General features: G+C 46.5%; 2 protein-coding genes across 4 annotated transcripts in view; both read left to right on the forward strand.

Moving 5' to 3' along the window:
• The first annotated feature begins 611 nt into the window (after positions 1-611).
• MANBAL (mannosidase beta like) overlaps positions 612-23,802 on the forward strand; it is a 28,161-nt gene continuing 4,970 nt past the window's right edge. The window contains exons 1-2 of one of the 3 annotated variants that reach the window (XM_010355327.1): positions 612-656; positions 13,102-13,307. In XM_010355327.1, coding sequence (XP_010353629.1) covers positions 13,158-13,307 — 150 coding nt within the window. In that variant the 5' untranslated portion in view covers positions 612-656; positions 13,102-13,157. Of the gene's footprint in view, positions 657-960; positions 984-7,252; positions 7,406-13,101; positions 13,308-23,802 lie in introns of those variants that run through there. The other 2 variants (XM_030914942.1, XM_030914941.1) reach the window with 2 other exon arrangements.
• SRC (SRC proto-oncogene, non-receptor tyrosine kinase) overlaps positions 13,207-23,802 on the forward strand; it is a 108,005-nt gene continuing 97,409 nt past the window's right edge. The window contains exon 1 of the mRNA XM_030914937.1: positions 13,207-13,307. The gene's annotated coding sequence lies outside the window, so the exon portion shown is untranslated. The remainder of the gene's footprint in view (positions 13,308-23,802) is intronic.

Below are 23,802 nucleotides of genomic sequence, written 5' to 3' on the forward strand. Positions count from 1 at the left end.
TTCGCGCAGTTCTTAGGAATTTGTTACAATGAGACGGGCCAGGCTATACAGCCCATTGCTATGAATAAGTAACTTTTTTTTTTTTTGAGGCAGAGTCTCATTCTGTCGCCCAGTCTGGAGTGCAGTGGCGTAATCTCGGCTCACTGCAACCTCTGCCTCCCGGCATCAAGCGATTCTCTTGCCTCAGCCTCCCAAGCAGCTGGGATTACAGGCGCCCACCACCATGCCTGGCTAATTTTTGTATTTTTGGTAGAGACGGTGTTTCACCATGTTGACCAGGCTGGTCTCGAACTCCTGACCTCAAGTGATCCGTCCGCCTCGGCCACCCAAAGTGCTGGGATTACAGGCGTGAGCCACCGTGCCCAGCCCCTAGAAATAATTTCTTTTGTTTCAATTAAAAAAAAAATGTGCTGAAACGAGCTGAGTGATATAGCAGCTTAAAGAATTGACAAGTTCTGGATTTCGTTTCCCCAAACCTCTTTGTACAGCTCAAACCCACAGAACAGGGACAAAAGTCGACAAAACCCAGCGGTGGTTCACCCGGAAAGCAGGCAACGCAGTCGGAACAGAGCCCGTTGGTTGCTCAGTGCGCGTCACTTCCGGGACTCAGGGTCGCGGGGAACTACTTCCGGGGGAGCAGCGCGGCGGCGCGGCAGGTGAGTGTAGCGGCCTCGCGGCGGGGCGGGAACCGAGAGAGAGCTGTGCTTGGCTCAGCGGTCTGGCTTTTCCGGCCGGCGTGTTCCCAGCGGCGCCGCTCGGCGGGCCAGGCTGTCGCTCCGCTCAGGGCCTGAATAAGTTCCCGCGGCGGTCGTTCAAAAGTTACTTCCGGAGGGGAGTTTGAGCCCCCCCGGGAGGCGGAGGGCCTCGCCTGGTGCAGCCCTGCGCTGTCGTGCGGAGGCTGGACCAGAACCCAGGGCTCCTCATGGCCTGGTCCGGGCCTTTCCTTCCACGGGTGGAGCAGTAGGAGAACCCTGAGCTCCAGAGTGAGTCTGGTCAGGGTTGGAATCCATATGGCTGTGTTACCGTGGGCAAGTCACGGTTCTTCTCTGGCCCTCAGTTTCGTCCTCTAAAACGGACATACGCTCTTGTACTGCTGGTAAAGCGAGGTGGTGAATGTAAAGCCCTTAGTAGGTGCACAGTGCATGTTTGTTGGACGAATTCATTTTAAGAGAAGCGAGAAATGAATATAAGAAACACTTTTAAAATGGTGACAACACATTTAGATTAATAATTATATTTTGCAGGGCATCTGCACACCAGTTTCAGCCCACTGGCTACCAGTGTGACTTTGCCCAGAGAAGTGGCTTAGCTTTGCATTCTAATCTAGTTTTGCGCAGTTCTTAGGAATTTGTTATAATGGGACGGGCCAGGCTATACAGCCCACTGCCATAAAGCGGTAACTTACTTTCTTTCTTTTTTTTTTTTTTTTGAGACGGAGTCTCGCTCTGTCGCCCAGGCTGGAGTGCAGTGGCCGGATCTCAGCTCAGTGCAAGCCCCGCCTCCCGGGTTTACGCCATTCTCCTGCCTCAGCCTCCCGAGTAGCTGGGACTACAGGCGCCCGCCACCTCCCCCGGCTCGTCGCTCGTTTTTTGTATTTTTTAGTAGAGACGGGGTTTCACTGTGTTAGCCAGGATGGTCTCGATCTCCTGACCTCGTGATCCGCCCGTCTCGGCCTCCCAAAGTGCTGGGATTACAGGCTTGAGCCACCGCGCCCGGCCCTTACTTTCTTTTCTTTTTTTTTTTTTTTTTTTTTTTTTGAGACGGAGTCTCGCTCTGTCACCCAGGCTGGAGTGCTGTGGCCGGACCCGGGTTCACGCCATTCTCCTGTCTCAGCCTCCCGAGTAGCTGGGACTACAGGCGCCGCCACGTCGCCCGGCTAGTTTTTTGTAGTTTTTAGTAGAGACGGGGTTTCACCGTGTTAGCCAGGATGGTCTCGATCTCCTGACCTCGTGATCCGCCCGTCTCGGCCTCCCAAAGTGCTGGGATTACAGGCTTGAGCCACCGCGCCCGGCCCTTACTTTCTTTTTTAAAAAAGCCATTCTATGTATTTATTTAGAGACGGAATCCCTCTGTCACCCACGCTGAAGGGCAGTGGCGGGATCTCGGCTCGCTACAACCTCCGCTTCTTGGATTCAAGCGATTCTCCTGCCTCAGCTTCCTGAGTAGCTGGGATTACAGACGTGTGCCACCACGTGTGGCTAATTTTTGTAGAGAAAGGGTTTCACCATGTTGGCCAGACTGGTCTCAAACTCCCGACCTCAGGTGATCCACCCGCCTCGGCCTCCCAAAGTGTTGGGATTACAGGTGGGAGCCACCACACACAGCTTTTTTTTCTTTTTAATTAAAAAGAAAAAAAAGTTCAAATAGAGATGGAGTCTCACTATGTTGCCCAGGCTGGTCTCGAACTTCGGAGGCAAGATATCCTCTCTCCTGGATCTCCCAAAGTGTTTGGGATTACCAACGTGAGCCACTGTGCCCGGCCTAAAACAGTAGCTTCTGGCACTGGTTTCTACTCCCCAGTCTGTTTTCAGTTGAATTTCAGTTGAATTTTCACAACAGAATTTAAAGTTACTTCATTAGAAGCCAAGAATGGCCTACTAGCACAGTACACAACGTTGGGAGATGGTAAGGCCTGTGGCAGTTGTGAAATCTGAGTTTTTCAGTCTTAAGAGAAGATTTAGTATTTGCTAAGTCTTGAGCTCACTTGTCTCAGTGGTTATTTGTTTTGAAATGTTGACCCATTCTTTTTTTCCCCAGTAACATTTTTGTTTTAGAATAATTTTAGATTTACAAAGGTATTGCAAAGATACTTCAGTGAGTGCCCATGTAGCCTACATTTCCCCTATTATTAACATCTTACATGTTGTCACAATTACTGAACCAATATTGATACATTATTATTAACTCTAATCTGTACTTTATTCATATTTCCTTAGTTTTTCCCTAATGTCATTTTTCTGTCCCAGTATTATCCAGGGCACCCTATTACATTTAGTCATCGTATCTCCTTAGGCTCCTCTTCTCTGTTTCCTTCCTAAAACTTTCCTTGTTTTAGATGAACTTGAGGGTTTTGAAAATAGTACTGACTGGTCAGATATTTTGCAGAAGGACCTTTAATTAGGATTTGCCTGTTTTTGACATGAGTAAGATCAGGGTAGTAGGTTTTGGGGGAGGAGGACCACTGATAGGGTTTGGCTGTGTCCCCACCCAAATCTCATCTTGAATTGTAACTTCCATAATCCCCACATTTGAGAGGGACCTGATGGGAGGTCATTGAATCATGGGGGTGGGTTTTTCCCATGCCATTCTCCTGATAGGAAGTCTCAGGAGATCTGATGGTTTTATAAAGGGCAGTTCCCCTGCACACGCTTTCTTGCCTGCCGTCACGTAAGACGTGCCTTTGTCTCCCCTTTACCTCCCCTTTGCCTTTCGCCTTGATTGTGAGACCTCCCCAGCCATGTGGAACTGTTTGAGTCCATTAAACCTCTTTTTCTTTATTAATTACCCAGTCTCGGGTATTTCTTCAAAGTAGTATGAAAATGGACTAATCCAACCACAGAGGTAAAGTGCTGTTCTCATCACATCATATCAAGGGTACATACTATCGTTATGAGTTATCATTGTTGACATCTGTTAACTTGGGCCACCTGGCTTGAGGTAGTAGTCAGGCTTTTCCAGTGTAGAGTTACTTTTCCTCCCGCACTTTCCGCACTGTACTTTTCGAGAAAGTCATTATGTACAGCACACATTTAAGGAGTATGAAATTATGCCCTATGCTTAAAGGCAGAATATTATGCAAATTATTTGGAGTTCTTCTCTGTGGGAAATTTGTCTGTTCCCCTATTTATTTTTTGCTTACAGCCATTTATTTGTATCGGTGTGAACTCATGGATTTGTTTTGTTTTGTTTTGTTTTGAGACAGCCTGTTGCCCAGGCTGGAGTGCAGTAGTGCAATCTTGGCACACTGCAACCTCCACCTCCTGGGTTCAAGCGATTCTCCTGCCTCAGCCTCCTGAGTAGCTGGGATTACAGGCACCCACCACCATGGCTGGCTAATTTTTGTATTTTTAGTAGAGTTTCACTATGTTGGCTAGGCTGATCTTGAACTCCTGACCTCAGGTGATCCACCTGCCTTGGCCTCCCGAACTGCTGGGATTACAGGCGTGAGCCACCACACCTGGCCTGAACTCATGGATGTTTATTTTATACTTTGGACCAGAATCCAGTGCTACTTTATTTTGTTGCTCAAATTGTTCCTCCATTGGCCATTGGGAGCTCTTCCACTTGGCTCCTGTATCTTTTTGACGTATCCTCCTCTATGTGTTTTGCTTTGTTTTGTTTTGTTGAGCACCTTCTTTCTATTCCAGACTCATCTAGTATGTTTCTGCCCCAGTCCTAGAATGAGCCATTTCCCAAGGAGCCCTGGCTTCTTTTATTGAATGGCCCCGAAAACAAGATCTGGGCTCTAGGTACGCTCAGTGCTTCTCAGTGTCCTTGCTTCTAGGCCTTCGCGGTGGACAGAGCAAGAGACATATGTGTAGGTGCCCAGATGTAGAAGTATTTCCATATGTAACCACCTGTATCTATGTTCAGCTAAACATAACTGATGTCCAGCTCTTATCATGCCACGTGGATTGTTCTAGCTCAATAGTCCCCAACCTTTTTGGCACCAGGGACCGGTTTTGTGGAAGACAATTTTTCCACAGACTTGGGGGTGGGGATGGTTTTGGGATGATTCAAGTGCATTACATTTATTGCGTACTTTATTTCTGTTACTATTACATTGTAATATATAATGGAATGACCATACAACTCACCATAATGTAGAATCAGTGGGAGCCCTGAGCTTGTTTTCCTACAGTTAGACAGTCCCGTCTGGGGGTGATGGGAGACAGTGACAGATCATCAGGCATTAGATTCTCATAAGGAGCCCTCAGCCTAGATCCCTCACATGTGCAGTTCACAGTAGGGTTCGTGTTTCTATGAGAATCTGATGCAGCCGCTGATCTGATAGGAGGTGGAGCTCAGACAGTAATGTGAGTGATGGGGAGCAGCTGTAAATACAGATGAAGCTTTGCTTGCTCACCTGCCGCTCACCTCCTGCTGTGCGGCCTGGTTCCTGACAGGCCATGGACTGGTACTGGTCTGTGGCCTGGGGCTTGGGGACCCCTGTTCTAGCTTCCTTTTCTTGCTTATCTGTAACCTCCCACTCCACCTGTGACGAACCCGACTCCCACCATTCACCATACATTTACTTAATTGTTCATCTTAGCATATATCATGGTTTTAGAATTGCTCCCCCTGTATCCCCTGTGGGAAACAACTTATCAGCTAGAGTACAGTGTGTATATGCAGTTCCTTTTGCCTTCAGTCTTACAGGCTCCACTCATGTTCAAAGTTACTTAGGTCAGCACCCTATTCCCTGCCACCCTTTCAGTGAAGTTGTTTAATACATTTAGATTCAAAATGTCACATTCTGCATTCCATCCTGGAACACCCTGACTTCATGCGGTGTGTGTGTGTTGGTGTGTTTTAAAAAGCGGGTCTCACTATGTTGCACAAGCTGGTCTCAAACTCCCGGGCTCAAGCAGTCTTCCTGCCTTGGCCTCTCACAGTTCTGGGATTATGGGTGTGAGCCACTGCCACGGCCTTCCTATGTGTTTGTAAAAATATTTGCATACATTAAAAAGTTTACTCTTTGTGCTGTCAAGTTTTTTGGGTTTTGACAAATGCTTAATATTTTGTATTCCTAATTATGGTGTCATACAGGATAGTTTCCCCTCCTTCAGGGATTATTTTTAACTTCGTTCAGATTTCACCTCAGCATTCCTGTTGGTTTTCTCCAAAATATATCTATAAGCTGAGAATTTACCACCTCCATAGCTACCACCCTGGTACAAGTGTGTCTTTTGACTATTAAAGTAGCCTCTTCACTGGTCTCCTTGCTTTCAGTCTTGTTCCCTACAGTCTATTGTCAACAAAACAGCCAGAGGCATCATTTTGAAATGAGTCAGACCATGTGATTTCTTTGCTAAGAACCTTCCAGTAGCTCCCTTTTCACTCAGAGAATGGCCAGAGTCCTCATAACGGCCTGCAGCTTGCTTACTTGACTGTTCTTGATCATGACACTTATTCCTGCCTCAGAAACTTGGCCCTTGCTGTCCCTGCATCCTGGGATATTCTGGCAGATGTTTAAATGACTTATTCCTTTGCTTTCTTCTTTCCTCTGTTGAAATGTCACCTTCACAGAGAGGCCCTTCCCCGACCACTTCATATTAAATATACCCTCTTCCTCCTTCCTGTATGTATTGTAATACTCACCCCGACATTGCATGTGTATGTGTGTGAGTACTTCCAGTTGAATGGAAACTCCATGGCAAGGACTAGACCAGTGCCTGGCACATAGTAGATTCACAGTAAATATTTGTCCAATGAATTAATGTCTTCTGTCACCACTGTCTGGCACTCAGGGGTGAACTTTGCAGTGTCCAGTAACCTCATGAAATTATTTGCCTCGTTCAGTAATAAATGATTAGGCACCTTTTGTTAAATTCTGATAGGGGTATGAAAGTCTCCCGGTGTATGAAAACCTCTACCCGTAAGCAAGTCTGGAGCAGGACAAGGCTAGAGGCCAGGAGAGCAGCTCTGCCCTGACTCACCAGTAGAGTCTAGGGAAACCTTGTAGCCTCTCAGCTCCTACTTGTTGTTAAATGATGACGCTGTTGGTTGAGTCATCTGCTCTTGCTTTCAAGGTGGGAAACAGAGGCATAGGCTTAGTCATTTACCACATATTTACGAGTCAGGACCTGGCATAAACTCAAGATATACCCAAGATCCCTGCTGTTCAAGAGATTACAATGGATCAAGTAGAAAACAGTAGATTCCAGTGTAATATTTCTCAAACAATAAGAAATAACATTCTAAAATTTGGTCCAGCACATACATGCTCAGATGTAGATGGGTATTTAAAAAGCTTCAGCATATAATACCGGCCCTTAATGTGATACTCTCTGATATTTCCTATTGTTATTTACCTACTTAAATAAAGTGCTGCCTAATAAAAGAAAAAATGCTGGTTGCAGCCCCCTAAATGGTTTTCGTGGCTCACTAATGGGCCACAGCCTGCAGTTTGAAAACAATTGACATAGTGGGTAAGAGCCCTGGCTCTGGAGAAACCGGCCCCTTTGAATCTTGCCTTTGCCACTTATCAGCCAGGTTATCCCTGGGTAGGTCACATAACCTCTCCAAGCCTTGGTTTCCTCATCCTCATTAGTAATACCACCTCCCAGCGTGGTGGCGAAGTGCATGAGTTGCTGCCTGTAAAGTGCTGTTCGCAACACCTGGCCATTCATTTGCCGACTGCTGCTGCTGCTGGAACAATGGCCGGGGAACAAAGCCTGTCACGGTGAGTTGAAGGGGTAAATGTCTCCTAGTTGAGATCTGCAGGATGAATAGGACTTGTTTGACTTCGGTCATCAGGAAAGAAAACTCAGAAATACTGGCAGGAGAGCTGGGAAGTAAAGCACAGAGGTGCAGAGAGAACTAGATGAGAGCTGTACGGCACACACAGTATGTGTAGAGCAGTTTGTTTTCCAGAACCTTTTCACAACCAGCCTCCTATTATACCTGTGCTGTCCAGTAGGGAACCTTTGGCCACATGTGGCTTTTTTATTGTTAATTAGTTAAATAAAATTAAAAATTTAGTTTCTCTGTAACCGCATTTAAGTTTTCAGTAGCCGCGTGTGGCTGGTGGCTACCATCTGAAGAACACAAATACAGAGCGTTTCCATCACTGCAGAAAGCTTTATTGGACAGTGTGTCATTATACCCAAACAAAAGCCTTGTGAAGGAAGTAGGTAGGGCGTAGATTTTTCTTAGATACTTTATTGTTTCATAACAGTCCAAAAAATTAAAGCTCATGACTTATTCACCTTAACAGCAACTATTTATATTTCTGTGGCCTCTTTTGATCTTTGGCCCATGAAATCAGCTTATAGATGGTTCCAATCATAGTGTTTATACAATTGCTTTTTTTTTTTCAATTAATGTTACTTTGCAAAGACTTTCCACTGAGCTGATCCACAATGTTTATGTTTGCCATGTTAGTGAAGAGGGATTATACGGTGATGCACCCTCACTGGGTTAACTGCTTCCTGATTGCTGGACGCTGGGTTGCTTCCTGTTTTTCGGTATTATGACTAGTGCTGCCATGAACTTTTTTCTACCTGAAGGCTTTTTCTTCTTTTGAATTGTTTCCTTACTATAAATTCTAGGAAGTAAGTTATTCAGTCAAAGGATATAATCACTATTATGGCTCTTGTTATATTTTGTCTAATTGCCATTTTTTTTTAAAGACCTAAATGTTATTATAGGTAGTATTGTTGCTTGGCTCATGAGAACATCCAGTCTGCAGAGGTCAAGAGATTATTAGCCCAAAGTGTAGCTACTTGCAGATAGAGCCGCGGCTTTTGTCCTCTGCTTCCCGACTCTTGCCTTATCTTTCTATTGTACCACTCCAAATATTTATTATCACAATGTTGCTGTTAGTAGTAACACTAGTGAATCCGGGTATTTATAAGCTCATAAAGCTTGTTACAGCTTTAAGCAAAAAGCTTGGGGCCAAGGACATTTTAAAAAATGCACACTTTATGAGGTGCAACTGCGGAGAAATGAGAACGCATTCTTAAGCGTTGGTATTCACGTAGTGGTGCTGGTAGAGGCTGTTACATTTCTTCCAGTGAAGCTGTTCTTGCAGCCGCTTTGGAATTTACTTCAGGGCCAGTTTATGAGCCACCCCAAGTAATCTGCTTGGAGTCTGAGCATCATACCTTGTATTTGACCAAAAATGGTATTCCTGAGCTCAGTGCCACCTGATTCACTGCACTTGGAACCAGATGATGTTGGGCTCTTTCCAGAAGTGAAATCCTTCCTGGGAGGATGAAGATCTGCCAGCTCTGAGGATTCTGGAAAAAAAAAAAAAGAGCCTCAAGCTTTGAAGGCCATTTCCATGGTAGACAGACTGATGTGAAAAGTGGCCATCCTGTTGCCCCAGGCACATGACCTTCCGAAGTGACCAGGTTGAAAGGGAAGCAATACTTGTGTGTGAGTCCGGCTCTGTTTACTTACGAAGGTCGTTTTTATTATTCTTCGGTTACTTCATGTTGGAAACATGGTGCAAAGCAGTGAAGCAGCAGAGCCAAGGTGGAGACAGGCCTTTTTGTTTTCAGATGGAGTTTCACTCTTGTTGCCCAGGCTGGAGTGCAATGGCGTGATCTCAGCTCACTGCAACCTCCGTCTCCCGGGTTCAGGCGATTCTCCTGCCTCAGCCTCCCAAGTAGCTGGGATTACAGGCACCTGCCACCATGCCCGGCTAATTTTTTTTTTTTTTTTTTTTTCCCGGCTAATTTTTTTGTATTTTTAGTAGAGATGGGATTTCTCCATGTTGGTCAGGCTGGTCTCAAACTCCTGATCTCAGGTGATCCGCCCGCCTCAGCCTCCCAAAGTGCTGGGATTACAGGCGTGAGCCACCGCGCCCCGCGAGGCAGGTCTTTAGGATTGTCTCTACCCCAGGGCTTCCCCATGGAAATATATAAGCTATGTATAATTTTACATTTTCCAGTAGCCACATTTAAAAAGCAAAAAGGGACAATGCCTGTAATCCCAACACTTTGGGAGGCTCAGGCAGGAGGATTGATTGAGCCTAAGAGTTTAAGGCTACAGTGAGCTATGTTTGTGCCATTGTACTCCAGCCTGGGTGACAGAGTGAGACCCTGTCTCTAAATAAATAAATAAATAAATGGGTAAAAAGAAACAGATTTTTTAAAAATTGTGACAAAATATATGTAACAAATTTACCATTTTAACCATTCTTAAGTTTAAGATTCAGTGGTATTTGCAGTGTTGTATAACCATCATCACTGTCTATTTCTATAACTTTTTCATCTTTGCAAACTGAAACTCTGTACCCACTAAACAATAACCTCCGTTTCCCTTCCCTCCAGTCCTTGGTAACCTCAATTCTACTTTCTGTCTCTGAATTTGCCTGTTCTGGGTACCTCATATAAGAGGATTCATATAATATGTGTTCTTTTGTGTCTAGCTTATTTCATATATATTTATTCAAAGTTCATAATGTTTTCAAGGTTCATTCATGTTGTAGCATGTATCAGAATTACATTTCCTTTATGGCTGAGTAATATTCCATTGTATGTATATACTACGTTTTGTTTATCCATTTGTCTGTTTATGGACTCTTAGTTGTTTCCATCTTTTGGCTATTGTGAATAATGGTGCTATGAACATTAGTATCTTGAGTCCTTGCTTTCAATTCAATTTTTTTTTTTAAAACAGGGTCTCTCACCCTGTCACTCAGGGTGGAGTGCAGTGACGCAATCATGACTCACTGGCTCACTGCAGCCTCGACCTCCCAGCTGAAGCAATTCTCCTGCCTCAGCCTTCCAAGTAGCTGGGACTACAGGTGTGCACCACCATGTCTGGCTAATTTTTAAATTTTTTATAGCGACAGGTTCCCACTCTGTTGCCCAGGCTGGTTTTGAACTCCTGGGCTCAAGTGATGCATTTGCCTTGGCCTGTCAAAGTGTTGGGCTTACAGACGTAACCCACCATGCCCAGCCAATTGTTTTTTACGTGTATTTTTTGGTGTCATGGTGGGATGGGGGCAGGGTCTCGCTCTGCCACTCAGGCTGGAGTGCAGTGGCATGATCACGGCTCACTGCCTTGAGCTCCTGGGCTCAAGTGATCCTCCCACCTCAGCCTCTGGAGTAGCTGGGAATACAGGAGTGAGCCACCACTCCTGGCTAATTTATTATTTTTTTTGTAGAGATGGGGTCTCGCTATGTTGTCCAGGCTGGTCTCGAACTCCTGAGCTCAAGTGATCTGCTCACTGTGGCTTCCCAAAGTGCTGGGATTACAGGTGTGAGCCACTGCAGTCATTTCAACATGTAATCAATATGAAAACATTATGAATGAGATAGATTACATTCTTATTTTCATACTAAGTCTTTAAAAATGAGTGTCGCCGGGCGCGGTGGCTCAAGCCTGTAATCCCAGCACTTTGGGAGGCCGAGGCGGGCGGATCACGAGGTCAGGAGATCGAGACCATCCTGGCTAACACGGTGAAACCCCGTCTCTACTAAAAAAATACAAAAAACTAGCCGGGCGAGGTGGCGGGCGCCTGTAGTCCCAGCTACTCGGGAGGCTGAGGCAGGAGAATGGCGTAAACCCGGGAGGCGGAGTTTGCAGTGAGCTGAGATCTGGCCACTGCACTCCAGCCTGGGTGACAGAGCGAGACTCCTTCTCAAAAAAAAAAAAAAAAAAAAAAAAAAAAATGAGTGTCTAATTAGCATCTCAATTCAAACTCACTGCGTTTCAAGTCGTAATAGTCATGTGTGGCTCATGGCCACCATATTGGATAGCTCAGACTTAGCAAAACATTGCATTGTGGCACAGATCTCTGGAAACACAAAGGGTTTTAGATCCAGATAGGCCTGATTCCAAAGTAAATTTTCCACTTTATCATTGGGATGGGCAGAAGAAAGCCACTGATGGGTGCTGTGGTAGAGGGGGAGCAGTTCAGCCATGCCAGTGGAAGAGGAGGGTGACAGGAAAGGCATGTTGGAGAGATGACACTTGAGCTCAGCCTTAGAGGCAGAGTTGGGGCTTTGTCAAGCAGTCAAAGTGGGAAAGGACATTCTTTGCAGAGTATGCAGCTTGGGCAGAGGCCCAGGATTTTGAAAGAGCCCAGTGCTCTTGGAGAACCACAGCAGTTCTTTCAGTTCAACCAGGATATTAGGAGCGGGGGCCCTGCCGAGAGGAGAGGCTGGAGAGCTGGACTGAGGTGGGACCTTGCACCACTGGCCACCACTGCCCCTGTCATTCACGCCATCAGCAGCTCTTGTCTGGCTAATTGGCAGGGGCCTCCTCCTGGCTCTCCCTGTGTCCACTTTGTCCCTCCCCTTGTTGTCCCTCCTCCATTTAAAAATGGAAGTCAGATCATGTCACTTTTCTGCTCAAAACCCTTCAGTGGCTTTACATTTTACTCAATCAACTTGGAGGTATCAGGGTCCAACCCCATTCATCTCTGATCTTACCTCCTTCCACCCTCCCTCCTGATCACTTCTCTCCCTGTATTGGCCTCATTTCCCCACCCTGGGGCCTCCACACTTGCTTTCTTCCCTGCCTGGAACATGTTTCCCTCGGATACTCAAATGGCTCACTCTCTCACTTCTTATCTCTTCCACTCTATTCCCATCTCTGTTCTTCAGAGAGAGCCTTCTTGTCACAAAATAAAGTGATGCCCTTAAGTTTTTTCCAAAATGCTTATCACTACCTGGCATATCATGTCTCAATGTGTACATTGTCTCCTTCCATCCTGAGCATGTAGGCCCCAAGAAAGCAGGGGTTTGTCTGTTTTGCCCATTCTTCAGTGCTTGGTATTCAAGAAATATTTGTTGAATGGATGACTAGATGAATAAATAAACAACAAAACCTGAAATGTGGCAAGCCTTTAGTAAATGTATGTTGATTTGAGATTTTTGTTGAAGTGCTTCCCTTTGCATTTATTTATTTTTCTCAACTTTATATTTGGAAAACATCAGACGTACAGAAAAGTTGAAAGAATGGTTCAGTGACTAACCTTATGTCCCCAGCTTAGATTCAAGAATTGTTAACATTTCACAATTCCTGTATATGTTCTTGGGGGTGTGTGTGTGTGTTTGTTCAAGCTAAAAGTCAGTTACAGGCTGGGTGCGGTGGCTCACGCCTGTAATCCTAGCACTTTGGCAGGCTGAGGCGGGCAGATCACCTGGGGTCAGGAGTTTGAGACCAGCGTGGCCAACATGGTAAAACCCTGTCTCTACTGAAAATACAAAAATCATCCGGATGTGGTGGCCCATACCTGTAATCTCAGCTACTCGGGAGGCCGAGGCAAGAGAATGGCTTGAACCCAGGAGGCCAAAGTTGCAGTGAGCCAAGATCGTGCCATTGCACTCCAGCCTGGGTGACAGAGTGAGACTCCGTCTCAAAAATAAATAAATAAAAGTCAGTTACAGAAATATGACACTGACTCTTTGCATTTACAAGTTGGCTCTGAAGAGTGGCGAGTCAGAAGAGACGTCAGGCAGCCAGCAACTTGGGCCATGGCCTCTGACCTAGACTTCTCACCTCCGGAGGTGCCCGAGCCCACTTTCTTGGAGAACTTGCTACGGTACGGACTCTTCCTGGGAGCCATCTTCCAGCTCATCTGTGTGCTGGCCATCATCGTACCCATTCCCAAGTCCCACGAGGCGGTGAGTGTTTCCTTGGGAGCCTGAGCTTCTCTGAGTGCCAGGCTGGGTTCTGAGTACTAACAGTAGATGCCACCGCAACTAAGATCAGCGGGGTCTACAGTGGGCCTTTTTGATTTAGCGCACCCCTGAATTCCCACCTGGTGGGTTGAACCACATAGTTAATGCTTTATTTGTTCATGTACCCATTAAGGAGATTTTTATTTAGTGCCTACTACATTTCAGACTCTGCTGAAAGATGTAGTGTCTGCACCTGAGGAGCATCTGGTCCTTGGGAGGAAAGCAGATAACAAAAATATACCCCCATGTGCTCCCGTGAGAAGTACAGAGTACATCGAGGGTATATAACAAGGGGGAGAGACCTGATCTTACCCTGGGCTGTGGTCCCTGCCAAGGAGACAGTGTTTAAGCTGAGACTGAAGGAATGAGCAGGCTTGTGCCAGGCGAAGTGGGCAAGGGGCGAGGGCAACATTCCAGGGAGAGGGCATTGCACATGCAAGGGACTCAGAATAAAGGAAGGGGCTAGTTCAAGGAACCGAATGAAGGTGCCTGTGGCCAGAGCACAGAGGGGCATGATGAGAGGTGCAGCCAGAGATGTGGGCAGGGGCCAGAGGGTTTAAGTATGAGAATGATGTGGCCACATTGGCTGTTTTGTTGTTGCTGACTCTTCCTCTGTAAGTATCTTCATAACTATACGCCCTCCTTCTACCCATTTTCTTGCCCACTCCCATTTGCTCATGGCATTGATTTGTTGGAGAAAGCAGGTTGTCTGTCATGTGGGATACCTACATCCTAGGAATTGGCTATTGCTTCTCTGTGGTGTCATTTAACGTGTTTCTCTGTTCCCTGTGTTTCCTATCAACAGGCGTTCTATGTAGAGGCCTGATTCCATTCAAATCAGGTTATTGGGTGTGAATACCTCAGAGCTGGTGCTGTGTACTCCCTACTATGTGGCATTAACAGGCATGTGACGTCTGGCTGCTGCACATTTAGAGATTCTAGGATTGATCAGTGGGTTTAGGTGGTACCAGCTGATGAAAATCCCGTCAGTCTTTCACCTAAGTGATTTTAGCATCCATTGATGGTCGTTGCTTAGATCCATTATTTCCTTCTGCATCTGTTAGCTGGAATTCTTTAACAAAGACCTTTTCCTTATCACCTGTATGATTACTCTGAATTGCTCTTCATAATGAAGAGCAGGAAAAATGCTTGGTTCTTTCCCTTTATTTATCAATTTTCAAAGTTGTGAGTTCAGGCTCTAGCAACCTCCAGTGTTGACCAGTGAAGCTTTGGTTTTCATAGCATTTTGAACATATTTTTTATATATTTGATATGTTTTAGTTGTTTTTTTTGTTTGTTTGTTTGTTTTTAGGGCACTTGTCTGCCATTAATTTGTTTTTTATGTTCAGTGGGAGCCCCTTTAAGTTGGTATCTTTGTTCTTTGTCATACTTCATTAGTCTTTGATAGCTTCCTTGCTTCATGGTTCAGTAAGATGTCACAGGCTCTTTTTGTGTGTGTGTGTGAGACAGGTTCTTGTCTGTTGCCCAGGCTGTAGTGCAGTGGCACAATCACAGCTCACTGCAACCTCTGCCTCCCAAGTTCAAGCAATTCTCCTGCCTTAGCCTCCCAAGTAGCTGGGACTACAGGTGTGCCACCATGGCTGGCTAGTTTTTGTATTTTTAGTAGAGACGAGGTTTTGCCATGTTGCCCAGGCTGGTCACAAACTCTTGGGCCCAAGCCATCCACTTGCTTTGACCTCCCAAAGTGCTGAAATTATAGGCGTGAGCCACTGTGCCTGGCCCCAGGCTCATTTCCTGCCCCAGTCTTGGAATCAGTCATTTCTCTAAAATGCTCTAGTTCTTTTTAGCTAGAAAATAGTATTTAGAGGACATTAGAAATTCTCGGTGCTACTGAGCTGTGATTGTATCTAGGCCTTTCAATAAACGGAAATAGAAAATAAACAGTTTTTAAGAAATGAAAAAGTTGTGAGTTCATACTAGTATTTCCAATTCAAATGTAAGGTGATAGTGTTTCTATTTATTTGATTTTATACTAGAGTCTCGTATTTCTTTATCTTATGCTGGAAATCTTGTTCTCAATAACATGAACAAAATGATGTGTCTGCTAGAGCCTACTGTATCTGAGGTCCTCAGGACCACCCCAGGTTCAGTGATGCACTAGGGGGACTCTCAGCTGTGGCAGTGAAATGGTACCAGGTGTGGCAGCACAGGGAAAAGGTACATGGGGCAGAGACTGGAGGAAACAGGCACAGGCGTCTGCGTGCTCTCCCATTGGACACCCAGAGGAAGGAGTTGTGGCAATGTGTGTGAAGTGTTATCTAGCAGGGAAGCTCGTTAGAGACTCAGTGCCCACAGCTCTTATTGAGGACTGGTCACAGAAGCACCCTTGGCCTAGCATGTACCAAAATTCCATATTTCCAGAAAGCAAGCAGGTGTTCAGCATGAACCGTATTGTTTACACAGTTTAGGCGTGGTGAGCCACTCTTATCATTTCTGGGAATTGTGAGAATCACCTGGAATCCAAGTTCCCAGATGCCAGTCAAGGGCCAACCTTGCAAGCATGCTTCTCTAAGATTAGCGATGTATATTAACTTTATTCTGCACATCTACAATATACCAGTTACATTTTAAAAATAACTATATATTTACTACTAAGATTCAGAATGAAATTTAAGACTTCTTTGTGGTTCTTTTTTGGCCTTAAAATATGTCTCTGTGGAGATGTAAGGTCAAAGTGCTGTGTTTAGTAACTATTTTTCTCTGTGTAGGTCTCCCTCCCATCATGAGATATAGTTCGGTTAATTTGCTTCAATCTGTTTTTGATTTTTAGGTATTTTTAACATTTTTATTTAATTTGTTTTAATTACATAAAACATTTATATACAATATTTCTCAAAGTCAAAACTATATAACAAGGTATATTCACAGAAGTTTCCTTTAATCTCATTCTCCTCCACCCTGTTCTCTTCCTTCCCACATAGTTAACAGTTGTTATTAGTGTATCTTTTCTTTGTTTCTTTTTGAAAACAGTAACAAATGCATCTATATGTGTGTGGTGTGTACATATATATTTATATTCCCCCATTTGTAGAATAAAAGATAGCATGCTCTGAAACACAGTTTTGCAACTTTCTTTTCTCACTTAACGTACCCAATATGTTCTGGAGATCCTGCTTCTGTAGCTGGGAGGATGATGGGGAATTACTGATACAGTGTGGAACCTGTTGATGCAGTGGGGAACTATGGTGAAGGAACAGGCTTAGGGTGGGTGCAGGGAAGGAACATACCAAGTTCAGTTTTAAACACATGCTTTAACATATCCAGGTGGTTCTGTCAAGAAAGTCGGTGGATTTACAGGTCTCTAGCAGGAGGAGTGCAGAGACTGAGTGTTGACCAGCATGTGGGAGTTGATAAGATGTCATCTGAAGCCACGAGAAGGGACAGGGTCTCCTAAGGAGAGAATATGGAGGGAGATGAGAAGAGGGCCTAGGCCAGAGCCTGGAGGGGCTCCAGCATAAAGGGGACAGGCAGGGGAGGAGCAGCCAGCAAGGGCAGGAAAACCTTGGTGAACATGGACAAGTTTGTGGCCTCTAGGTTGTCTTGTCCATCTGTTATTCTGGTATCTTGAGAAAGAGATCACGATTGGAGTTCTTCCACCCACAATTGTATCACATTTAAAAAAAAATCACCCCTGTGCTCTTGGGCTCTGCCCCCACAGATGTGGTGTGCTATTCGGTATTATAAATAACAAACGTGGTTGCTGGTGGTGGCTGATGAGGCCTGCAGAGAGTCCTGAGGGAGGGAGGTGATGAGCCTTCTTGTTTTATAGGCAGAGTTGTGTGGCTGTTTGGAGAGCAGGGAGGCTGCTCACCTCCTGTTGTGCTTGACGCCCTTAGAGGTAAGCCACAGAAGCCTGGGTTAGTTCAGCAAACTTCAGAAAAGGAGCCCCTTTATTGTTCTCTTTAAGGTTTTCAGTGGGATAGTGTGTTAAAGTCTTTTGACGCAGGGAGTTGACAAAGGGTTCAAAAATATGCCACCATACCCCCCACCCACTGCCATTTAGAGGTTAATTTTGGACAACAGCCTCATCTTTTTAAATTTAAATATAGTACATGACATCTCTCATTTTTATTAATCTTGCATTTAGGGAAACAAGGCTCACACAAGTGAATTGTCTTCACAACTGAAGCTTACTGTTTTAACTTTTTTTTTTTTAGCTTTTCAATGGATCAGTAGCAAAAAAATACAGTACTGTTAATCTAACTTTTTACTGGCACATCAGGGGAGCAAATGGCCCCAGGTTACACGGGGTTCTGTTGCTAGCTCTCTGTGTGTCTCCATAAGGCAGCCTTTCTCACTCCCCAAACTCCTAACTAGATAGAAAGGGAACACAGCATTCTGTGCATAAACAGGATTACAAAGAGAGGGTGAGTGCTGAGACTGTGCTGCTTAGAGATTGTCCCTAATAGTTGAGATTTGGAAGGAGTTTGGAGGGGAAAGAAAGGGGTTTTAATATGGGGATGGTACTTTTAGGGAGAAAGGGAGCCCATGGGAGTGCGGGCAGCTTGTAAGACTCTAGGCAGCCTGAAGGCAGTTGGGAGATACCTGGAAGTGGAGGGTAGCAGGAGGTAGGAGAGGGAGCAGAAGTGAGGGTGGGAGGACCCAGAGAACAGTCTTGCCGTCTTTGCTGTTTTGCTCAGGGCAAAATCTTCCCTCTTGCTTAGCCTATAGAAACAAGGTTTATTAGTGGCTTTTTGGGTCAGAAGATAATATTTTTGGCTCCAGATGATGGGAAAGCCTTTGAAAAGCAAAAGAATGCCTTTCCTGTTGTTCCAGTAAGCCGATTTTTTGCAACTCGCTTATGACTTCGGTACTTCAATACTTAGCAGATTATTTGAAAGCTCTTTTGGGGTTAATCATGGAGGAAAAAAGGGAACACATACAAATGCTTCCCACCCCACCCCCTTCCTTTTCATAGTAGGAGCAAGAATCAGTTCGTAAAATGAAAACCCGTGTCCCTAGAATCGTAAGCCAAATGAAAAGGTTTTCTTATTGGCACCTCGTTAAACTCAGACCTAAAAAAACAAGCATTTGTTTGAGCCTGATGGAGGTGTGGGCCACACTTAATCCAAGCATTTTCTTGTAGGCTGGATTCTAAAATAGAAGATAATAGGTCCTAGTACCATTTCCATCTAGTCCAGGTTAGCAGGTAAGTTTCATCTCTCATGCCAAGTCTGATCGATTGCATGGTGGCCGTGGTGAAAAGGATTCTGGGGGCTGTTGCTTTGCTCTGGAGGGAAGAAATTGATCGATGCTATGTGTTCACTGTGAGCTGGGATTAGAGAATGAGAGTGCTGGTCTTTGGACTGGCCAATGATTCTCCACGAGGCTGCACATTAGAACCATCTGGGGAACTTTCAAAGGCCTAGACCTCACCCAGAGATTCTGATTCAGTTGTTCTCTGAAGCCTTGTATCAGTATTTTCTTTTTATTTATGTAGAGACAGGGTCTTGCTCTGTTGCCCAGGCTGAAGTGCAGTGGCATAATCGTAGCTCACTGCAGCCTCGACCTTCTAGACTCAAGTGATCCTCCCTTCCTCTGCCTCCTCGGTAGCTGGGACTACAGGTGTGCTCCACCACACCTGGCTAATTTTTAAATAATTTTTTGTAGAGACGTGGTTTCACTATGTTGCCCAGGCTGGTCTTGAACTCCTGGGCTCAGGTAATCCTCTCACCTTGGCCTCCCAAAGTGATGGGATTACAGGCATGAGCCAGTGTGCCCGGCTTGGATCAGTATTTTTTTTAACGTGTCCAGGTGATTGTAATATGCAGCCACTGCTCAAGTCTTTAGATGATTTCCCTCAAACAGAAACCAATTTTAGGAGGACAGGATATGTTCAGTTCTTAGATGTGTTGTTTGACATAATAGCAAAATGTTCCATGTGGGAAAGGAAAAGTGAGCAAGAAGTTGGGAAATAAAGACCTGATAATTATTTTATTAACAGAGCATTATGATGTCTGTAATCCCAGCACTTGGGAGGCTGAAGTGGGCGGATCACTTGAGGTCAGGAGTTCAAGACCAGTGTGGCTAATATGGTGAAGCCTTATCTCTACTAACAACACAAAAATTAGGCAGGCGTTGTGGTGCGTGCTTGTAATCCCAGTTGCTAGAGAGGCTGAGGCAGGAGAATCACTTGAATCTGGGAGGTGGAGGTTGCAGTGAGCTGAGATTGCGCCACTGCACTCCAGCCTGGGCGACAGAGCAAGACTCCATCTCAAAAACAAACAAACAAAAGAAACCAAACCAAACAAATATAGCATTATTACTTGAAACCCAAGAATGAGTTGCTAAGTTTTTCAAGGGAAATGAAGATCCAGGAAAGACGTGAACTTGGAGCATACCCAACCTGTTGAAGTAGTTTCCTTGCAATGTAGGTAGACTGAGAAGGTGCGGGTGCTGTCCTAGAACCCAAGAGCAGGAGTGCGGCAGGGCCTCCGGAAGTGGCGGGAAGTGGAACTTACTGCTCATCACCGGCATGCCCTCTGCCTCCCTTCCTGTTCCTCTCCTGCCTTTTACTTTTCTAACTAGGACCCTGCTTCTCTGCTTGCTGGCCCTGTGATGAGATGCAGCACAGCCACTAAACATAACCATGCCTTCCTGCCGGTCTCAGTTCCAGAATCCCCAGGGAAGGAACTGTGGCTGACCCAGCTTGGGACAGCTGTGGCCAGTGTGGGGGAAGGGAGGGTTCTGTGACGTGACCTCTGAGTGGGGATGGGAAGGTCCATTCCCACAGGGAGAGTGCTGGGCAGACAAAGCTGGGATCTCCATTTCTCTCCCTCTCTCAAGTGACAGAGCAGTGGGCAGGGGACCAGGACAGTGTGGCCTGCCTGAAGTCCACCGAGTGGTCCATGGAGATCACATGTGAGACCAGTGCCCTGGGGATGATTGAGGAAAGCCGGCCCAATCTGACGCCACCACTGTGTTCCAGCTTCTCTCCTTCAGAGTTGGGTTTCAGTAGAAGAAAGTTCTCAGTAGGGAGTTCCTGGCTTTCTAGGGAAGTCTCGGGATAGGTTTGAGGGTCTGTGATCCCTGTCAAATTGTGTACAGGAATGTGAGGTTTATATGCCCAGGCACATTTTCTGGGGGAGATGGTCCATAGCCTCTCTACATGGAGTGCAGTGGGAAGTGGGGGGCAGGTTTCTTCTCAAGGTCAGGAGCCTGTCTCCCTCCTCCCCATAACCCTCCTGCAAGCCTCTTTCGGATCGATTTCTACATCGAGTGTTGATTCAGCCAACCCTAACAAAGCATGTGGGTGTTGACTCTGAGTTCAGCAACTTGTGTGGCGGATGGTCAGTCATACACGGTAGTGAATCAGAAACTCTCCTAGCTTCAGCGTTGACAATTCTCATCTGTTCATGTGCTTATGGCACATCTCGTCAGCTCACAGCCAGCTGTCTGCTTCTAGAAGGCAGGTCCTTTCACGTCCATACTGCTATGTTTGTTGATTGCCACCGTCTTATATTAGTGGGGACTCTTCCTGTTGCAAGTTCAGAAACTTAGCTCCAGCAGCTTCTCCGAATGAAAACAGTATTGGCTCTTGGAACTGGGAATTTCAAGGCACAGCTGGATTTAGGGTTTCAAGGGGTCTCCAGGACTCCATCTCTCTCTCTCCTGGCTTTCCTGGGAGTGCTGGCTTCCTTCCTGGGCCCTTGCTCTGTGTTGGGAAAGATGGCTGCAGCAGCAACAGTCAGTGCCCTTATCAGTCAGGACTGACAGGTGAGAAAAGCCATTTTTCTGCCTCTCCTCACCTTCTGAGTCTCATGGAAGGCCTCTCCTTGGCCACATACACCTTGCCCCACAGGTGGGAAACAGGAATGAGTACTGTCTTTGGCCAGGCCACATGTAGCTGCCTACTCTTGCGACCCCAGTGACTGAGAGTCCCCCTGAACCCCATGGGATAGGGAAAGGGCAGGGCCCCCATGGAAAAGAGGTACTGGGAAGACAGATAGCTGATGGCCAGCATTGTGATCTAGTGGAGGACTCACCACAGGTGATGGTGAGAGTGGTGGCTCCCAATGTGATGCCCGTGGCGACTTCACAACCAACCAGAAAGCCCTGCAGTGTTTAGACCCCTGATGATGTTTTGTCTCATCAGGGTGGTGAGCCACCTGCACCTACTGCACCACAGGTGGCTCATTCCTGTGGTGCAGTAGGACAGTGGCCTAGAAGGTCAGGACTCTTCTGGAAAATTTTGCACAAGGGTCTTGATTTTAAATGAGGCCCCTGGTTGCCAGTGAGGCCTGCTGTAAATAAATAACGAACCCCAGGCAAGCATCCACCCATTCTCAGCACCTCAGGTCACAGGCTCACAGAAGCAACTTTGCGTTTCTGCTCTGTGTGGTTTTAAAGCTTGGGAGGAGGTTGCAGTTGAATTGGGAGGCAGGCTGTTTTTTGCTTAATGACCCGTTCTGGGGATATTGCCATGTGGTGGGCAGGATGAGGGTATAAACATGCTCCCACCAGCCTGTGGTCTGGAGATGTGTACCGACCGGTTCTTGGGAGAGACGGCTGGACACACAAGGAGCCACAGAACAGTCAGTGGGGAGGGCTGGCAGAGTTGTGCTGAATTGTGTCTGGAATGAGCTCCCAAAGGCTGTTCTTTCTAATCACAGTTCTCCCTGCCTGCCAAGTGCGTCCTGGACTCCGTGTCTCTGTTTGCCTTGTTGAGTCCACATGCATAGCCTCCCCTGCTCTCTGTTTCAGCCAGTCCTATCTTTGCTTAAGGCCACTGCTAGTTTCATCTCTGCGAGGACTTCTCAGCTCCCATCCTGTCTCAGGCCCTCATGGCCCGCTGGGATGGGCAGCACCTTCAGCGTTAGGCAGACTGGTCTGAGTGCTGACCTGCTCTTAGTCTGCCTCCATCATCAGAAAAGGACCTTCCTGCCCAACTCCATTGTTCTTAGAGGGTCTTGCAAGATAAGGTGCAGGAGGGTGCCTGAGTGTAGCAGAATGGTTTTCTTTCCCTGGGCCATTTTCAAGGAAAGAGTGGCCTGTGTAGAATGACATTTTGTCCTGATTTACAGTACTAAATCCACATTGAACTGTAGAGTGGAAATCATAAAATTCAATGCACTTTTCTTGCTGGAAGGGATGTGATGTATTGTGGCACAGATTCGATTATTCGAATCTGATGAATAGCAGCAATTTTCTGGCCTGGTAAGCGCTGCAGAGCTGCTTCATTATTGATGGGGCCTTTGTCCACAGAGGACGCCTCCGCGGACCCAGGAGCCTCCTGGCCGCGGGAGTTTTTTATATGTGACAGTGCGATTGCTGAGGAAACTTGAGGCTTGCTTCAGAGGAAGCGCAGTGCTCCCAGATTTAAAGGAGGGGCTGTTGGCTTTGTAGTCTGCCATCTTTGTGGCTGGTATTGGCAGCGTACATTTGAGGAGAAATGAAAAGGCAGCCCTTCATTCAGAGTCATTCTTGTCAGTGAAGAACTTGGAGCTACAGGCCCTGTGTGGCCGCCAGGACTCCAGGGCCCAGGTCATGTGGGTCACGGCCGCCTTTGCTTCCCTGCAGCTTGCATGGGGCTGTCACCTGGCCTCAGGGAGCCTGAGTGGCCTTGCCAGTGGAGTGTGGCTCGTGGTGGCTGGCTCACCAGGGCAATGGAGAGGCTCGGGGAGCATCCACACACACACCCGCTAAGTGTGCGTTCTCCTCTTCATTCCCCATGGGCACAGTGCCCACATGTACTGGATGCAGGTAGAGATACAGAGGAGGAAAGGGAGCAGAGTACTGGGAGACACTGGCTGGCCAGTAGCCCAGGGTGACAAGAGTGGGCTGTGCAAGGGGGCCTGCCTGGAGACGGGCCAAGACTGAGCAAGAGGCCCGGAGCCCCTGCCGAGTGTCTTGGAATTTATCTCACACAAAGGGGAACCAGCAAGGTTTTTAAAGGAGGAAACAGACATGATTGGGATTGTTGTTGTCATTGTTTTTTTTATTTGCTTATTTGTTTTTGTTTTGAATGAAACTTTTTTTGAGTTTTGCTCTTGTTGCCCAGGCTGGAGTGCAATGGCACAATCTCGGCTCACGGCAACCTCCACCTCCCGGGTTCAAGCGATTCTCCTGCCTCAGCTTCCCGAGGAGCTGGGATTACAGGCATGCACCACCACGCCTGGCTAATTTTGTATTTTTAATAGTGATGGCGTTTCTCCATGTTGGTCAGGCTGGTCTCAAACTCCCGACCTCAGGTGATCCACCCGCCTTGGCCTCCCAAAGTGCTGGGATTACAGGCATGAGCCACTGCTCCTGGCCTTTGTCATTGTTTTAGGAAAATTGACTCTGAAAGTAATGTAAAGTAAACTCTGACGAACATGGGGAGGTAGAGGCATGGGCAGGAGAATCTGTGGGAGTCGGATGCAACCAGTGGGGCCGGCAGGGGACCTGGATCTGAGCTGGGCAGTGGAGTGTGTCCAGA

This window comes from Rhinopithecus roxellana, chromosome 13 (genome assembly GCF_007565055.1).
Source record: "Rhinopithecus roxellana isolate Shanxi Qingling chromosome 13, ASM756505v1, whole genome shotgun sequence".
In the NCBI taxonomy this organism is placed as follows: Eukaryota; Metazoa; Chordata; class Mammalia; order Primates; family Cercopithecidae; genus Rhinopithecus; species Rhinopithecus roxellana.